Source organism: Maniola hyperantus, chromosome 16 (assembly GCF_902806685.2).
Source record: "Maniola hyperantus chromosome 16, iAphHyp1.2, whole genome shotgun sequence".
Lineage (NCBI taxonomy): Eukaryota > Metazoa > Arthropoda > Insecta > Lepidoptera > Nymphalidae > Maniola > Maniola hyperantus.
The window spans coordinates 11755762-11775915 of NC_048551.1; the positions used below are offsets into that span (position 1 = coordinate 11755762).

Here is a 20154-nt window from a genome sequence, read left to right on the forward strand (position 1 = left end):
GTTTTAAATATTACAAAAGACATCTTGGAAGGGATAGTATTAATATAATATTATTAGGGCAACCATATGCACCCAGTACAGTACAACATCCAAACGGCAGAAATTTAACAGCAGCTATGGAATACTTCCTTACGGACGCGCGCCCGAGCTACCCTTTGAGCGACTCGATAGAAACATAAGCTGCAAAAACAACTGCTTAGCTCGTGAAAAGAAATGACCGCTCAGGTGATAACAACCAATGTGCGCTTAGCCTAATTGGAGATATACAAAGTCAGTGTAAAGTGTATATAGAGAGAGCCAGCGCGTGCCAGACCGTCGTTATTTTATACAAGCTGAAAGTTTCTTTGCGTATTGTCCCCAACACTGGGAGGAACGTTTGTTTGGATCATGGTAGCTTTGGGAGATAACAGGCACTAAAGGTGTAAAAATAACTTCAAAGTACCTATATAAAGTTTTTTTAAAACTTTTTCTTCGGAAAAGTATAAGAAATCACGTCATGCATTGCTAGACACTTAGTATCATGGCAACCTCCTGCCAGATGCCCTTAAAGTTTAAAAGTTTAAGGGTGTCTGGCAGGGACACGTGCCATGACACGACGTGTTTGGCAATGCATGACGTGATTTCTAATTTTATTCCGAGGAAAATATAAAATAGACTTTACACTTTGACTTCAGATTTTTTTACAAATTTATTACCTGTCATCTCGCAAAGCCACCATGATCCAAACAAACGTTCCTCCCAGTGCTGGGAACAAAAAAGTTCAGCTTTTATAAAATAACGAAGGTCTGGCACGCACTGGCTCTTAGTCCAGTACGTCACACGCGACGATTTCGCTCCTTTTGCTTTCATGCCCGCTTTGGTCTAGTAGTCACGACCTGAATGATTACATTCCTGTGCATTTCACTTGAAAATGTAACGCTTGTATGTCCCTCATTACATGCAAGGTTGACAACCTTGATATAATGAAAGTATTTTTACAATGGTTTTATACTTGATCACTATCTTTCTAATTGATGGCAAGATTATCTATGTTATAAGTAAAGTGTAAAACCGTTCTATCTTTAGACTATCTAACTATAGAATAGAATATGTACATAATTGTAGAGAGTGGCTGTTGACTTTACTGGGCGTATAATTTATACAGAACCAAAATATGTTGACGATTGTACGGATTTAGTAATAGACAATTTTTTTACTATCTACTCGTGCTACTTACTCCATTGTGGGTAAAGCTAAATAATAAGAGTACGTTTACTAATTCAGATTTTGTTTCGATCACTATCATCAAAATTAAATCCTAATATTTTTGAGCTATCCAGTTGTAGTTTATCACACGAGTAAGCGCTGTATAACCTTGAATATTTCTTTCATCTACGAAACCTCACTAAAATCCCCATTAGACTAGAACACTACTCAATGTTTTTGAACACATCACGGTACATTGACAGGTAAGAACATTTGTGGATCACCAAGTTTCGGTTCGAACCGAATGTTCACTTTTGTATCACCATCTCCCACTTCTAGAAAACTGTTCCAATCTACCATCCAGTAAAAGCCATTTTTACGTGGCGGTGGGAGTTCTGAGTCTCCCGGTTCTGCAGGTACAGCTCCACCGAAAGAATCCTCGAGATCGGCAATAGATGCTCCTGCATCTGCATCTGAAGCGACAACATCTGGCTCAATAGCTGCTGAGTCTTTTGCGTCACTTTCAGTATTCGTAGATTCAGTAGTTGTTGTGCTTTCACTATCAGGAGCACTTGTCTCATTTGTCTGTCTCTTATTTTGATCCGGATTAGCATTTAAAATAACTTCATCCTCCACTGGATTTGGACCTTGCGGTAGTGGTATAACTTTAATAGAATCGTAATCAATAGGTTCATAATTAGGTTTTCGTGGTTCCTGAATGGCTTTGGTTTTTCTCGGTTTTGGTAAATCGAGTGGTAGTACGGTGTGTTTGGATTCAGATGATGAAGTGTCCAACTCAAAAGGTATTTCAGGTCGCAAAGGCTCATATAAGAAATTTGTTTGAGCAAGATCTTGATCTTTAGTTGATGATTTCGTTAAATCTGATGGTGATATAAGATCATAAGTGAGTAATAAGTTTTCTGGTAGTTGTACATTTCCATCTACTATTTTAGCTGGCGGCAAAGGCTTGAACCCGTCCAGGGGTAGTAAAAAGTTGTCTTGTCCTGGTTTACCTTTTAGCCCATGTGCATCTAGAAATGCCTGTAGTTCAGCTGGGAAATCAAATTTCTGTTTGTTGGGACCTTTTCCGTGATTTTTCACTGTCTGATCAACTTTTGTACCTGATTTCGATGGCTTAACTGGTTTAGGTGTAACTTCCTCAGGTACAAGTTGGAGACGAGGAGGTCTCGTATACAACTCTTGCAGTGACGATCCGTCACGAGGAGTATAAGGCAAAACTACTGTTAGAGTAGCCCCACTAGATTTAGTAGTAGATTCAACTGGTTTAAAACCATACTTTCCGTTAACACTGACATTAACTGATTCTGATAGTTTTGATGACGTGTTAATTTCATTATCTCTTTCATTTGAATGTGGTATAGTCGTTACTTCCACAGGCTTCTGTTTTGTGATCGTAGTTTTTTGTCCAGAAACTGGTTTACTTTTAGCGTCTTCTTCTCTTATGTCATTAAGTAGATCTATTATTTCAGCTCTTGTTAATCTTGGTAATAAAGCATTCGCCTTGAGTATGCTCTGCACTTGTTGTACTGTTTTCTCGACGTCGACCGCAGCGCTGGTTATTGCTAGCAATACCGCCGCTACACAGCACCAGAACAGCTTCATGGTCTGGAAATATAAAGAAAAGAAACGTATTAATAATGCGCTGTCATCATCATCATCAACAACCAAAAGTCCGTCCACTGCTGGACATAGGTCTCTTGTAGGGACTTCCACACGCTACGGTCTTGCGCCGCCTGGATCCAGCGGCTCCCTGCGACTCGTCTGATGTCGTCCGTCCACCTAGTGGGGGTCTTCCAACACTGCGTCTTCCGGTGCGAGTACTAACCACAGAAAAGATTGGTCCGTCTGCGTCCTAAGGATAAATCTATTTTTAATTTTTAATTTTTTCTAATATCTAGTTTTAATTTTTTAATTTGTAACATTTGGTTTGTATGTTTTGCTTTTTTTTGTCTTTTCTTGTTTTGTGAGCTGAATAAACTTTTATTTATTTATTTATTTCGGTTTACGTGATGGCGTAAGAATAACAGATTATATTATGTTAATTTATAATAATCTATTTTCTGAAAATGTTATTTTGTTCTAGGACTCATATTTGCATTGCGTAATGGAAGTCCTCTGTCATCTATTGTGTAACGATTTTTTCTACCCTCTTTTTTGTCATAAGTTTCTTGCGTGAATAATTATTGTGTGATAATCATAATTTGTTTTCGGTGTGGAAAAGTAAATTTATATCTGCTTTTTGGGTTCAGTACCTGCGAAGTGCTGGTGGGATCCTATTACTAAGCCTCCGCTGTCCGTCCGTCCGTCTGACTGTCTGTCTAAAATTCTCATAGAGCGTGTACCTATTGTTCTTGTCGCTATAACAACTAATTATAATAATAATATATTCATTTCGAAATGGTCGCCCTGGAATTGCAGAACAGTGTGCAAGCCTGACTCACACTTGACCGTTTTGTTTTGTAATGGTAACATGTTTGGGCTATACGAATATTTTAATTAAAAAAAGGTTGATAATGATGATTTTAGATGGAAACACGAATCCTTTGCAAGAATATAGTTCAAGCACTATAGTTTTATGCTAACGATCAAGAGACATCGAAGTCAAGAGTCATTGTGTTTCTACAGAGGAATAAAGAGGAACTTATCTAATTAATTTTATATTGATTTCCTTCAAGGTCCTATGATTGTAAGCTAAGTGATGAATTTAATGATGCATTTAACCTTAAAGAACCGTGAGAACTTTTCGTTCAATTAATAACAAATAATTGATTTTGGAATTAGTTATTCCAATGAATTTTAAATTCCGGAACTGTTCAAATCAATCATTAGGTACTTGTAGCATTAGTACATTACCACAGAATAATATAATAGTACCTTTGACGACCTCCCTGGCGCAGTGGTGAGCGCTGTGGTCTTAATAGTGGGAGGTCCCGGGTTCGATTCCTGGCAGGGGTTTGGAATTTTATAATTTCTAAATTTCTGGTCTGGTCTGGTGGGAGGCTTCGGCGGTGGCTAGTTACCACCCTACCGGCAAAGCCGTGCCGCCAAGCGATTTAGCGTTCCACTACGATGCCGTGTAGAAACCAAAGGGGTATGGGTTTAATAAAAACTGCCATACCCCTTCCAGGTTAGCCCGCTATCATCTTAGACTGCATCATCACTTACCACCAGGTGAGATTGCAGTCAAGGGCTAACTTGTATCTGAATAAAAAAAAAAAAAAAACATTACATACAGCACTACTACATTCAGCTTATAAAAAACTAGACGATGCCCGCGACTTCGTCCGCGTGGATTTAGGTTTTCAAAATCCCGTGGGAACTCTTTGATTTTCCGGGATTTCCGGGAAAAAAAAAAAAAAAAAAATATGTCCTTCCCCGGGATGCAAGCTATCGCTGTACCAAATTTCGTCAAAATCGGTTGGATGGGCCGTGAAAGGCTAGCAGACAGACAGACACACTTTAGTATTTATAATATTAGTATGGATAAGTCAGTCGTAATTTAAAATATTATAATCACTACCCATTACCCATATTATAAATGCGAAAGTGTGCTTGTCTGTTGGTTTGTTAGTTTGTTGAACAACGGATTGACCTGAGTTTTGCATGGATATATATAGTCCAAGACCTGCAGAGTGACAAAGGCTGCTTTTCATCCCGGAAAATCAAAGTGTTCTCACGGGATTTTTAAAATCCTAAGTCCACGGGGAAATCGTCTAGTCCATACTTCCATACGTATAATATAAATGAGAAAGTGTGTCTGTCTGTCTGTCCGTATGTCTGTCTATCTGCTAGCCTTTAACGGCCCAATATCCGTTCAACCGATTTTGACGAAATTTGGTACAGTGATAGCTTGCATCCCAAAGAAGGACATAGGCTACTTTTTATCCCGGAAAATCAAAGAGTTCCCACAAGATTTTCAGTAACCTAAATCCACGCGGACGAAGTCGCGGGCATCATCTAGTACACTATAAGTTAGCGAATCAACAGTTATGCAACGAGTGCGGTTTGAACCGTCAACCTTCGGATTTCAGTCCTTAACCGTTGAACTATTGAGGCTCATTCCAAACACGTTCGCGTGTTCACTTTCGATGCTAAACTAAAAGTTCATTGAAATTCTGCGTGCAATGATGCAACGAGGTTATTCCCACGTTCCAACCGCAACGGCCTTTGACATGCCTATTTATAATTTATTGCGAGATTACCTTTTGACCACGTTATTAATCATCATCATCATCATCAACCGATAGACGTCCACTGCTGGACATTAGACATGTGTCCGCTATAGCTTAACTTAACTGAAAACCGCTGCCGTGCCTATAGCGTACCGTAGCGTTATTGTCGTAGCTAACAACGGTTATTAGTTATCATCTATGACGAACCACCTGGCAACGCAACACTGCCAACTGACAATGCATTGTTTGGTTTTTTGGTAACTAGAAACGCAATAATTATGCCTTCTCTTTCTTTCTTTCACTGAAAGCTGAGAAGGAGCGGTTATTGGCTACCGGCTTAGTAACTAAGAACTTGGTAAACCAAAGCCGACCTTATCTCTATTACGCTAAGGCTTAACTGTACAAGTACCATTACACTTTGATCTATCAATCTTAATACAGTTAGCCTTAGAGTAATAGAGATAAGGTCCTTTTCAATCTTCATGAAATGTTTTTGGTTAACTGGACTGTGGCAAACTATTCGTGCAGGCGTCCACTATAGTTTGACCTATGTCAATGATCAAATTAAACTCTGCTGCTATGAACTTAAGGTTGTGATTACTTCACGATATTCATCAAAGTAAAATTGGTTTTATTTTAGTGAATATGCGCGCGCTAGCTATACAGACGGTATTGATACGGCAGCTAGCTTAGTTACTACTACGGAAACCACTGCGCGTTACGCATATTAAATTAGTTGAAACACAACTCTGATACCGATATTCGGCAACGGTTATCAATATCGGTATTGAAACTAAATAACTGTTGATTAACAGTTGCCATAAATAGCCAATAACGCCCATCTTTACTGGACATAGGTCTCTTGTAGGGACTTCCACACGCCACGGTCTTGCGCCGCCTGAATCCAGCGGCTCCCTGCGACTATACTCTATACTAATAAGTAAAATTACCTAAGTACCTCATATTAAGCTCATGAGCAGGCATCTATATATTATGTAGGTAGGCTTTATAATAATATACCTAGATGTTCGTGGAATTCGGAACATGCATTTCCATCTATGCAACATAATTATACAGAGTAATCAGTAGATAGTCGCAGATTAATTGACGTTGTGTGCCTAATGGCGACCCAGATATTATCTCTGGTGACCTAAAAGCTAAGAACTAATCTTAGGTGATGACAGTTAATGGTAAGGCTGATGCCTCATAAGTGCGTTACCACAACGGATCAACGCATTGTATGGCACACCTGCGTTGCGACGTCGCGCCGCAAGAGGACGACGCACGCACCTCAGTCAGTCTCCACAATAGATCGGAACAAACGTGTTCTACAGTGAGCTGGCAAGAAATATTGCATATCGACCTTAAGAATGAGATTTCGGCTTTGTAGAGCGTTATCTCTGTCACTCATACATATGTGACGTTTTGTCGGTCTCAACGACAGAGAAAACGCGCTACGAAACCGCTATCTCTTTGTCAAGGTCGATGTACAATATTTCATGTCGGGTACTGTACTATTGCTTATATTGCGTCACCACCGAAAGGAACGTAGAAAAATTAAAAGTTTTTCTGGAAAGATTAAGTGGATATCTCCCTTGATTGGTCCCTCGTCGCACCGGAGCTCCAACAGCGCAACGCATCACCCTCCGACCGATTCGCCTGTCGTCCGTCGATCCGGTGAAACGACGCGTGCGACGACGCAACGTTTATTTAACATGGCAAGTCATTTAAAACATAATATGGACGGGGCGTCAACGCAACGCACTAATGAGGCAGAGCGACACATTCGCGAAAAAAATTCGCGCGAACGGCATCATTGCAATCTCCTGTCACAGAATTCGGCGCAAAATGTCGCGTGGGAAAATTTCGCAGTGTGGGCTTACCTTAAAAGCTGATGTGGATTTTGGATGAGTGATTATAATAACAATATTAAGGTCTTCGCACATAATACACACTTAGGAGTCGATACCAATCCAAAAACGTTCCAACTGTAATTTTTGATTCAGCATCAACGAGTCATCGTCTAGGCGATATTTTATGTAACAGTGAAAAAAATAAGAAATTTTTTACGAGATTCTACGAAAGAAAATGTGACGTATGTAATAAGATACACAATACTTGTTTCCTTATTATAACTCATACGATAGTATGCCTGAGCCTTTGATCCTATACAGAAAAGGGTCTTACCTGTTATATACATGAAAATGTTCACATATTTCGCTCTTTCATGAACTGTCTTATTGAAAATGAAAAATGTTTATAAATGTTTCATTGTATATTTTGGCTATAAATAACTCTTTTGTATCACTTAATACTTGAAGTAGGTATCTACGTGATTGTGAAATTTAAAGAAAATTTCTTGTACAATTTTTATGTTATATTTTATTATCTATGTGCCTGTTTTATCCATTTAAAAAATATCCTTTTGTAAGACTGATCGTATTTCGACAAAAAAAATTCAAAGCAAATTTCTTGTACGCTTTTTATGTTATATTTAATTGTCCATCTCTATGTGCCTGTTGTACCTATTTAAAAACTATTCTTTTTTATAAGACTTTTTTTTAATCAGATACAAGTTAGCCCTTGATTGCAATCCCACCTGATGGTAAGTGATGATGCAGTCTAAGGTGATAGCGGGCTAACCTGGAAGGGGTATGGCAGTTTTTATTAAACCCATACCCCTTTGGTTTCTACACGGCATCGTACCGGAATGCTGAATCGCTTGGCGGCACGGCTTTGCCGGTAGGGTGGTAACTAGCCACGGCCGAAGCCTCCCACCAGACCAGACCAGAAATTTAGTAAAAATTATAAAATTCCAAACCCCTGCCAGGATTCGAACCCGGGACCTCCCACTAATAAGACCACAGCGCTCACCACTGCGCCAGGGAGGTCGTCAAAACTCAGACAGATCGTCAGACTGATCGAATTTCAACAAAAAAAATAAGAGTTACAATAACTGAAACTGAAGTTTCAAATTAGAAAGTGAGATTTAATTCTCGACTCTAGTATCATAAGGTCGGATGTGTACTTCCGACCAAACTCACTTTTTTACATAAAGGTAATGAGCATTTCGGGCTCTTTCTGCCAAGCTGACACCAGTATTTCTATCTCTTTTCGTTGCAAAGATAAATACATGCATAATGTCGTATCTGAACACATTCTAAAAATTTGGAGAACCATAATTATATTTTTTGACTTGCGTATGTATGCACCAAAGCAATGGAGAAAAATGATAGATGTATTTTGAGTTCGACCATTATGCTACGAAATAAGTTTATTTGTAATACTAGCTGGTACTGCAGTTACGCACTTCTGCTTCAAAAATATGTAATAATTTTGTTAGGTAAAATCACAACAGATGTTATGCTTCGAATTTTTTGTATTAATATTTGGACTGTGAATCATTTAAGACTTTTTGCCTTGTAATATAAATAATTTTGCAATAAAATTCATGGAAGTAAGTTGAAATAAAGCTTTTTGTTTGTGACTACATTAAAGTTGATGTGATTAATAGGTAAGAGATCCATCCTATTTCACCAAAATTTTGGACTAAACTGCGGGAAAAAAGTAAAGAGCCAGAATAAAGCTCTGAAAATGTAGACTAGAAAATCTTTTAGGACCACGAAAATTACACCATGGAAATCTAGACATATATTATAATATAATAAAACCCCACTAAGCAAAAAACCGTGCATTTATGGTGTTTTTTATGAATCACAGTTCAAATCATCAGTTCAAAAACTAGGTTTTTAAGGTAGCCTTAAAAAATTAGAGTACCTAATCAATTATTTTCTTCTTTACCCGTCTTATAATCGACCGAATTTGATATTAATCGAGAGCAGAAATTATAAGGTACCTACAATATATGATGATAGTGATTCTAATGAAACATACCTAATTATAGGAAGCTTTAGATTATGTTAATTTAAATATAAATGTAGTATAAATTAATTTATTAATTAAACAACTAATAAAAGTGAAAGTAAAAAAATAAAAAACTTAACTAAAACACGAAAGAAACAGTTTAAATAAGTATCTGTTAAAAAGAACAGTCAAAACAGAAGCAATGGAATTTTCAAGAAAGCAGAAAGTATTTTTTTTATTACAAAAGTGGCAATGCCGGATTTGACTAACAGTAAATCCTTATACCTACGTAGTTTCTGCACCTTAAAAACGATTCATGATGCTACCAGCAGTGTTGCTACTTTAATGTGGTCTGCAAACATCAGCTGCAGCGGAAGGAATAAAACAGTATCTTGTCTTATTTCATTAATCTACTAGAGAAGAAACAAAGTATTCTCGAAATTGTTGAAGAATTGACTTTGTGGTCTGATAATTGTGTCGGTCATACAATACGGTTATGGCTTACTTATGATTATTATAAGGATTACCACACTAAAAGATGATAAATCACAAGCTTTATGCTAAAATGCAAAATGTACCTACGTGGAGTAAGATGTAATCCATGCACAAATAGAAAAAAAGGGAACAGCTGAAAACAATGCAGATTACTAAACTAAGAAATTGGTCACAGTTTACAAGAACATGCGAAGGAAACAAAACTTTTTGATAAGTTTGATTTGGCACTACAACATATTTTTAAAGACCACATCCCTTTACAAAGGTGATATATCAGGACCGTTTGTTATATAAAAAAAAAAAAATAAGAACGGCGGGGATTTTCAGATTTCGGAATATATTACCTGGCTACAACTAACGCAATAATGCTGGGTGTTATTATTTTATAAAAACTACTTTAAAGAAGACTTTTTGTATTTCATTAGTATGTTATAGGTACATAATTATAAACTTAAAATTCTTCCCCGCTTTCGCCCAATATACGACATAATGAGAAACCATTATCCACTGTAAAATATAACCAACTTTTGCAGTAGGCACCTGCTGACCTCCATTCTTACTTTACGTACCTAATCATTATAAGGAAAATCAGGCTATGTTGGCATGTTTTAGATTTCTATATTGATGTAACCGTCATGTATGCAATTCCACAAAAAATGTTTGGCCCACTGTAGGTTTCTAATTACTTTGTAATTTTTTTTTCCAATTTTTGGCCGTTGTTTTTAGTTAATGGGCTTTATTTGTGAATTTGTAAATGTTATTTTCATTCATTCAGAAGTCACAAGGTTTACACGGATGCAATGGTCAGACTATCGGGCGAATGCAATTATTATGTTTCAGATCTAACTAATCAGTTTCAGAAAAATCACATAGGTACATTGTTGCTATCTCACAAAACTCCTAAATGATTTTTGTGAGATAACTACTGTGATCTTTTGTCCGAATATTACGTATGTATAATCAGTTAAGACGTATTATGAAATATTAAGTAATAGATCCGACTTTTATTTCAAATTTGTAATAGTAAAAATTGCAGCCATAAAGTCGGTTTACAACTTATGCACACAATTTTTTAGCACAGTTACGAATATTACCAGCATAAAGTCGCATATCGTCCATTTTGAAGAAATTGTGAGTTTATATTTTATTTATTAATGATAAAGTATTTCTAGTAATGGTTAGTGATAGGTACAGTTAAGTGTTAAATATTACAAAAACAACTGAAATTGTATCTCTAGTAGTTAAGAAATTATGACCCGATTTCCCTAGCATTTTTGTTTTGGCTCTCCTGAAAAGTAGCAAAAATCCACATCCGACCTTATGATACTAGAGTCGAGAATTATTTCATTTAAGAGAAAATAGATACTTAGTAAATAAGAAAGAGTAGGTAGTAAAGTTCAGGAAATTATGTATAAGAACAATCATGTTGGTTTAATGAACAAAATGAATGCCAACCTATACGTGTTTATGGTTAACAATAAACAATAGCGATTGTGTTTACGATTTAACGTGTGGTTTTTGTTATCTAACTGTTATAATAAGCAAAAACAACTGACAAACTGATAGCCGTAAAACAATCGTAAAACATGCGTAAAACGCATTGAAAGTGAAAGGGGTCTTTCAACGCATCATACAGACTGATACTCGATAGCATGACGTTGTCTAAATAAAATAGTTTGCCGCATGCTGGGGTCCCAAAATTGTTTATTAATTGTTGTAGCATGCTGCATTGTCGCATGTTGTTGCTCAGGCGTAAAACAGCCTTTATAAGATATTATTTAAGGTTATTTTACCTGAAGTACACATTCATATTCACGTACCTACAGTACCTTTGTTTTAAAATTGAGTTCGCGTATGAATAAAATTATGTGTACATACGATTTTATAATGCTTAATGTATGCGTATTGAGTTTCATGTGAACGAATTACATTTCCACTGAATAACATATTCGGATATTGTGAAAGAGAAATGGAAGCGGATAAATGAAATGTATAATTTAATAAAAAGTAATCATTTTAATACAATTTTTTCCTTAATCGAATTTAATTATTTAAATATTCAATAACTAGCGAAAATTAAATAACTTTAAGTATACTAAATCTACCAACCCGCACATGGCCAGCGTGGTAGACTATGGCCAAAACCCTTCTCACTCTGAGAGAAGACCCGTGCTTTGTAGTGAGCCGGTGATGGGTTGATCATGATGATGATGTTGATGATGATACTAAATCTATACAATATAAAAAGAGGAATTAACTAACTGATAATAACAACGTAGATGAAAATGGAAAGGAAACCGGCAATGCCGTGCCGGCACGAGCGTTCCGGTACGATAACGTGTAGAAACCAAGGGGCATGGGGTTAATAAAAACTGCCAATACCCCTTCCAGGTTAGCCCGATTCCATCTTAGACTGCATCATCACTTACCACCAGATGAGATTGCAGTTATGGACTAGTATCTGAATTTAAAAAAAAGGTTGTAACTTGGTGGTTTTGTACAATACGCTGTATGTTGCGAGCACTAAGTATACCTTGTATGAAGCTCAAACCGCTGGGTCTTTTGTACGAGAAAATGCAATGAAATCTATAAAAAAAACCTGAATCCACCCAGATGAAGTCGCGGGAAAGAGTTATTTATTTCATATATGCACAGGCCAAGGTAGACTAACGAGCCACCATCGGGCCGAGCGTCGATTGCGGCGCACTTGACCGCTTTACGCCGATGATGTCGGTGTTGCGAATTTATCTATGAAATTATACCGTGCATTTTCAGTAGGTATAGATAATCGTGACAATTGGAGCGTAATGTGGAGTGGCGTATTCGATACCATCGAGAATATTGAGTGGTATCGCTATCGGTTCATTTATATAATCGATTTTAAACTCGAGGAAGTTTTATATACCTCTTGAGTCTTGATATTATGTTACGAATTGAACATCATCAACATCTGAACCCACGCGGGCCCTATACTAAGGTTTCTCCTTTCAGAATGAGAAACTTTAAGTTCTTTAAGCCTTAGTCCACGACACTGGCCAAGAACTGATTGGCAGAATTCAAACAACTTTGAAACATTGAAATCTCTTAGACATGCATAATTCCTCTCGATGTTTCCACTTTTCCTTCGCTGTTAAAGCAAGTTTGCTTAAGCACAAAAGTGCGTGCGACTACATACATCATGTCAATGGCTGAAGTTAAATTAAACTGTCTAAAATTCGATATCTAAGTATACTTGCCCGATAAGTTCGACCTTTATTCATCTGTTAAGGTTACATTTTAGATGCGCTTCTCCGCACATACGTTTTACGATGATAATTGTATTTTTTATTGTTTTAGGTTCTGCTCTAAGAATCAGTCGTACATCAGTATCGCATTTTGTTGCTCCGGCGTAAAACTACCTTAATAAATCGTTCATTCATATAGTGTGATTTTCCAATAACTATCTATCACATGACGTATGCTAAAAATGCCATCGCATTTCGCGTCTGTTTTCAGACCTAACTTATAATGATTTGTAGCTAATCGATTGGCACATTGATTATGAAATGATATTCACGTTTGAGTTTGCGCCATCCTACCTAGACATCTTTGTCAATGGTCAATGAATGTAAAAGTGCTAAAAACTTTTAGTTAAATAAGCAGTGTTGGGAGATTTGGTAAGATTTTTATGTAATTTATAAATTAAGGCGTTGCAGTTAAGATCGTTAAGTTCTAATGAACCATCCCGACTTAATATTATAAAGTCAAAAGTTTGTATTCGTGTGTGTGTGTGTGTGTGTGTGTGTATGTTTGGTACTCCTTCACGCAAAAACTACTAGACGGATTTGGCTGAAATTTGGAATGAAGATAGATTATACCCTGGATTAACACATAGGCTTTTTATCCCGGACAATCAAAGAGTTCCCGCGGGATTTTGAAAAACGTAAATCCACGCGGACGAAGTCGCGGGCATCAGCTAGTACTAAAATATATTAACAAACCACAGAAAAATATCAAGTGCAAAATTTTAGTGAATATAGTAAGGGCTAATTTTTAATAGCTTAATTTAAAAAATCCTATACCTACCTATATTATAAGAATTTGATTGAGAGATTTCCTATGCAAAATTCAATCATTAATTTTGTCTGTGACATATACTTTTCTGTTTATTGCAATTACTATATTTATTTTAATTTTTTTGCTATGTTATGGTTGTAAGGAATTTAACTTTTTCTATGTTTATTTAAACCCTTTAAACCCCCTTGTAACCAAATTGATGTAAACAACAGTCATCGCGCTGTAATTTTGGCGATTGCAATATCGGTCCTAAATACACTAATTTCATTAAGATAAACCCTTTATTTTGTAACCACAGTCGACTAAGGCTGAGATCCATAGAGCGCACTTTGACTTTGCTCAGAGTTAAGATTGAGTTAAAACGAGACATATTTATGTGAGAGATATAGCTCTGTCTCGTTTTAACTCTGTCTTAAGTCTGAGCTAAGTCAGAGTGCGCTCTATGGATCTCACTATAAGAGCCAGCGCGTGCCAGACCTTTGTTATTTTATAAAAGCTGAAAGTTTCTGGCACACGCTGGCTCTCTTTTTACAGATATGTTCTTCCTTTTTGTCAGCGGACGACCGAGTTCAGAACAGTTGACAAGTTGCTAATGTTTTCACTAACTAGCTATTTTGCAATTTTAATATCTTCACTTTACGCTATTTCACTTCGGACCCCTAATAAACGCCGGAACGAATAAAAATCATATTACAAAGTAAAATTTCCGGCTCCAAGACGCAAAACCTTACCTTTGTTATTGAAATTGTTTTAATTGGCCCTCGCAGGTAATTACCATAACCTTAATTACGGACCGGCTGAAGAAATAACTAGCTTTTACTATCTAAAAGGTTTTGATGTTCTATTTTTCTCATAAAAAACCAGCCAAGTGCGAATCAGTCTCGCGCAACGAGGGTTTCGTACTACAGTCGTATTTTTCGACATTTTGCACGATAATTCAAAAACTATGATGCATAAAAACAAATAAAAATCTGTTTTAGAATGTACAGGTGAAGATCTTTCATAAGTATGATATTGATATAGTTATCTTACTTCGAAAATTGAAAATACTAATTATTAGTTCATGACCAAATATTTTTTTGTGTGATGTAACCACAAATTCATGGTTTTCAGATTTTTCCCCGAATGTCTGCTATAAGACCCACCTAGTTACCAAATTTCATGATTCTAGGTCATCGAGAAGTACCCTGTAGGAGGTGTTTCTTGACAGACCGACCGATAGACAGACAGACAACAAAGTGATCTTATAAGGTTTCCGTTTTTCCTTTTGAGGTACGGAACCCTAAAAAGCTGGCTTCTTCTAGCAGTTTCCTAGAATTTTACCTGGTATTTTTTTCGATTATCATTTTAACGAATTTAACAAAATGGCAGGGTAGACAAACTCCAGTTCGATGCGTAAGTAGGTACTTATAGTACCTACGCGACACGACCTGTATGTACATGGCAATCGGGGTATGAGGCGGGGGGTTGTACGGGGCTTCCCCACCCCGATTGCCATCACGACCTGTCGCATACTATACCTAATTTGATTTTTTTAGGGTTCCGTACCTCAAAAGAAAAACGGAACCTTTATAGGATCACTTTGTTGTTTGTCGGTCTGTCAAGAAACCTATAAGGTACTTCCCGTTGAAATTAATGGACGGAGCGGGCTGAAGTTTGGCATGCAGATAGCTATTATGACGTAGGCATCCGCTAAGAAAGGATTTTTGAAAATTCAACCCTTAAGGGGGTCAAATAGGGGTTTGAAATTTGTGTAGTCCACGCAGATGAAGTCGCGAGCATAAGCTAGTACATTATATTCTTGTACCCTTGAGCTGTAACTACGTCACATGCTCTTAATTCATGTAACATGAGGCTATAGGCATAGGTAACGCTAGGTTTATTAAATTTAACAAAAACAAGAACTTGATTTATATCAAGCATATATTATTATATAAGGACAAAAAGAGGTCCTATATTTTATAGTAGATTTACGAAGCGAAGCTTTTTCAGTGTAAATGACTTTCGGCACGTAGGTATAGTACGCGACAGATCGAGACGGCACTCGGGTTGGGGACGCCCCGCATACCTGCACAGCCCCCGCGTTAACTCGGTGCGGGATAGCGCGGGTGACGTGCGGGAGTGCGGGGCGTTTCCTCGCCTCATACCCCGCTTGACATCTCGACCTGTCGCAGACTATAGGTATTTACCTACCTAACATAATATTCTAGCAACATAAAAAGAATATTAGCCATGTTGAATGACTAATATTCCCCTTTCCTCTCCAACTAAGCGTAAAGCTTGTGCTAGGAGTACGACAATAGTGCAACGAGCGGGGTTTGAAGTTTGAACCGTCGACCTTTCGGTTTACAGTCCACTCCTTTACCAGTTGAGCTATTGAGGCTCTAAATTCTGAATTCTGGTAAGTCTGTATAATGTCTTTCTTTCCGAGAAAGGCATATTTTGTCGATGATGATTTATATCATTAAAACATTATAATATACAAAGCGAAAGTGCTCATGCTAGGTACGTAATGATTAACGAGACATTTAATAACAATTACGAGACAATTTAATTTGCTCGCTGTCACATTATAATTATCCGACGACGTAGCTATTAATTGCAACTAATTACACTTAAATAGTTGAGTATTGTTCATGATTTATCTTTAATTTAATCTGCACCTCGATTGCGGGAAACCTGCATCAAGAATTATTAGTTATTACAATCTCAATTGTTGTGATTGGCTGAATTTGTGCGATTCTTGTTGCAACAATGCTTTGTAGCCAATAGTGAGCGAGCGTCAACCAATCAGAGGTGATTCCGATAGTGACATTGTAGCTGTCATTCTCCTGCAATCGCGCAGCAGAGACTACAGTATAAACGATCTGTTGGACATTTTTTACGACATCAGCTTCAGCCTATTAAATTAATTCATGCTTAAAAGAAGAATGTTAATTGTTCATGTTTCGTTAATAATGTTACAATTACATTAATTTACAAAAATAGTTAGAGATATCTGTATATTATGTATGTACAGATTTACACAACGCAAGTTGTTTCAGAAATTGCTGATCTAAAACACTGTTAATTATTTTAACAAAGTTTATCCAAATTACAGTTAGTTTCATTTAGCAGAATATGTTTTATGTCAATAATCGCAAATTTTAGCGTTCTGTACCTCAAAAGGAAAAACTGAACCCTTATAGGATCACTTTGTTGTTTGTCTGTCTGTCTGTCTGTATGTCTGTCTGTCTGTTGGTCTGTCAAGAAACCTACAGGGTAGGTACTTCTCGTTGACCTAGAATCATGAAATTTGGCAGGTAGGTAGGTCTTATAACAGACATTAGGGAAAAAATCTGAAAACCGTGAATTTGTGGTTATCTCACACAAAAAAAAAGTAAATTGTGGTCATGAACTAATAATTAGTGTTTTCAATATTTGAAGAAAGATAACTATTTCAAGTGGTGTATCATTTGAAAGGGCATCACATGTGAATTCAAAAACAGATTTTCATTTATTTTTATGCATCATAGATTTTGAATTATCGTGCAAAATGTAGAAAAAATAGGACTGATGTACAGAACCCTCATTGCGCAAGCCTGACTCGCACTTGGCCGGGTTTTTTTTAGTTAAGAATCGAAAATTTATTTTCAAGAATTGTAAAAGACATTTGAAATAATTGTACATTTCAAGGATGCCTGCAGTCTAGAAGAATTTAGCAATCGGTAAAATTCAAGATAAATAGAAAATAATGGTTGAGGAAATATTATGTCGTATTATAAATATTAAATCTTTTACTGCTAACTACTTAACCACTATTATAAAATTATACTTACTTAATAGTTTGTCTGTTCATTTGATTGTGGGCTCTGCGCGCATCGCCCAAATACCCTTGAACCGATTGAGATGAAACTTTCAACATTCAAAACCGCTTCTTTTTAGCAATCTATCACTCTCCAGGGTCCTACTTAAATACTCTACTGTTTCAACTTTAATTAATATTGGTCTAGTACAAAAACTCGAGATAAAGCTTGACCTGAATATCATACGAAGCTGAGCACAAAAACAAGTAGGTAGGTAGGTATAAGGTATTAAAGTATATTTTTATTAAAGTATCTGAATAGGTAGCTCACAATTTAATATATTTTGTTCCATGAGATACAAAAAAGAGATACATACCCATTGACTTATATATTACTTCGTATGGATAGGGTATTGAACAAACAAAATGGCACCGAGTCAATGCAACCTCAGTGACGTCTGGATTTCAAACGGGTCGTTCATTAGCGTCTCAGGTGGCGCCGCTGATTTATTTGGTTTCTTAAACCGTAAAAAATTTTGTTCACTTGACCATAATATATCTTGTCATTTATATTGACGTATCTACCGATTCCAAATTTGAAGTTCAAATGTATGTTTGGTAAAATCAGGTCAGCTCAAAAGTTCATATCTTGATTCTTCTAGGTTTAATAGCTGGACAAAGTCCGTGATAAAAAAGGCCTAAACCAGCCCGCGTCGTTAGCAACGGGTTCAAACCACTTTTTGAACCTCACTCCGATGTTATACTTACTTACTGGCATAATAATTACTATAAAAATATAGCACAATACAAATCCAACAAACAATAACAAAACATCACAATCACAAAATGTAATTACTAATAAACGACTAGACTCACGTGATTAGTCGACGTAAGCCCGATCACAAAATGTAATTACCGACTAGACTCACGTGATTAGTCGAAGTAAACCCAACCAGTTTCGAACCCGTCCAGGTTCCTTTTTCAAAGCGCTCAACGTGAGCAGAGGCCCTTTGAATGCTTGAAATAGGATTCCGGACGGGTTCGAAACTAGTCGGGCTTAAATCGACTAATCACGTGAGTCTAGTCGGTTATTAGTTATATGTATAATGCATATCACTCGCGATAGTTTGAACGCTAAAATCATAATATAAAATACGCTATTAAAGATATACGTAGTACGGAGTCGGGCTTAAATCGACTAATCACCTGAGTCTAGTCGGTTGTTAGTTATATTAATAATGGATATCACTCGCGATAGTTTAAACACTAAATCAAAAAATACGCTATTAAAAATATACGTACTATGAACAGATAACGTAGGTAACCCAACCTACCGTGAAAGTTGCAAAGGCCACCGTACCGTTGGAGACCGCTCGCGATACTGTTACCACCACCAATCTACCAGTTACCAGTTACGACATGCTGTGAGGTAACAGCGATTACCAAATGGCGGTCGTTTGTGACAATCAAAGTTATTCGCATTATGCAGGTTGTTTATTGATTCAGATTTTTAGGGTTCCATAACTCAAAAGGAAAAAGGAACCCTTATAGGATCAATTTGTAGTCTGTCTGTCGTGTCTGTCAAGAAACCTATTAGAGTACTTCCCTGATGACCTAGAATCATGAAATTCGGCAGGTAGGTAGTTCTTCTAGCAGAAATAAGGGGAAAAATCTGAAAACCGTGAATTTATGGTTACATCACACAAAAAAAAATTATGAGCATAATATACTAATATTAATTAGTATTTTAAATTTTCAGAGTACGATTATACCCAGTGGGGTATCATATGAAAGGGCTTTACTGTACATTCTAAAACAGACTTATTTATTTTTATGAATTTTGGATTTATTTATCGTGCAAAATGTCGACAAAATACGACTGTTACAGAACCCTCGGTGCGCGAGTCTGACTCGCACTAGGCCAGTTTTTCTATTAATCTACTAGATGATGCCCGCGACTTTCTTAATTCAACGGGATGATCAAATAGCTTAAATCTGGACAAAACTAGTCCCAAATAAATTTTTCATTTTCATCTCATTCAAATTTTTTTTTTTTTTTTTTTTTTTTTTTTTTTTTTTTTTTTTTTTTTTTTTTTTTTTTTTTTTTTTTTTTTTTTTTTTTTTTTTTTTTTTTTTTTTTTTTTTTTTAAAGAATATTAGCCATATTAAATGACTAATATCCCCCTTTCCTCTCCAATTAAGCGTCAAGCTTGTGCTAGGAGTAGGTACGACAATAGTGCAACGGGCGGGATTTGAACCGTCGACCTTTCGGTTTTCAGTCCACTCCTATACCGGTTGAGCTATTGAGGCTCAAAATTAGTTGATCCAGAAGTAGATCGTCACTCACCTTGAGGGCTTGAACTTTTGGAAGCGAATAATTTGGCTTAGAATGCCATTAACATTACCATGATTGAAACATGGACGGGCACTTGGAAAAAGATGGAGTTACGGGCATCTTCTATTTGGTACAGAGATAGCTTGCAACCTCGGGACGCACATAGGCTACTTTTATCCCGGAAAATTATAGTGTTCCCACGGGATTTAAAAAAAAACCGAAACTTACGCGGAGGAAGTCGC

At 36.7% G+C, this 20154-nt stretch overlaps 1 protein-coding gene across 2 annotated transcripts; it reads right to left on the bottom strand.

Annotated features, from left to right (window-relative positions):
- Nucleotides 1–597: 597 nt before the first annotated feature.
- LOC117989399 (uncharacterized) lies at nt 598–18962 on the bottom strand. 2 transcript variants are annotated; one of them, XM_034976755.2, is made up of 2 exons: nt 18912–18962; nt 598–2811 (listed from the first exon to the last, which is right to left on the bottom strand). In XM_034976755.2, the coding sequence occupies exon 2, from the start codon at nt 2806–2808 to the stop codon at nt 1432–1434; it is 1377 nt and encodes a 458-aa protein (XP_034832646.1). In that variant the 5' UTR covers nt 2809–2811; nt 18912–18962; the 3' UTR covers nt 598–1431. The 2 variants fall into 2 exon arrangements, with proteins under 2 accessions (XP_034832646.1, XP_034832647.1); XM_034976756.2 differs by lacking the exon at nt 18912–18962 and adding an exon at nt 5225–5283.
- Between the last annotated feature and the right edge of the window lie 1192 nt (nt 18963–20154).

Excerpts from the sequence above, each read along its gene's own strand:
- LOC117989399 (XM_034976755.2), bottom strand. The coding sequence starts at position 2,808 with ATGAAGCTGTTCTGGTGCTGTGTAGCGGCGGTATTGCTAGCAATAACC.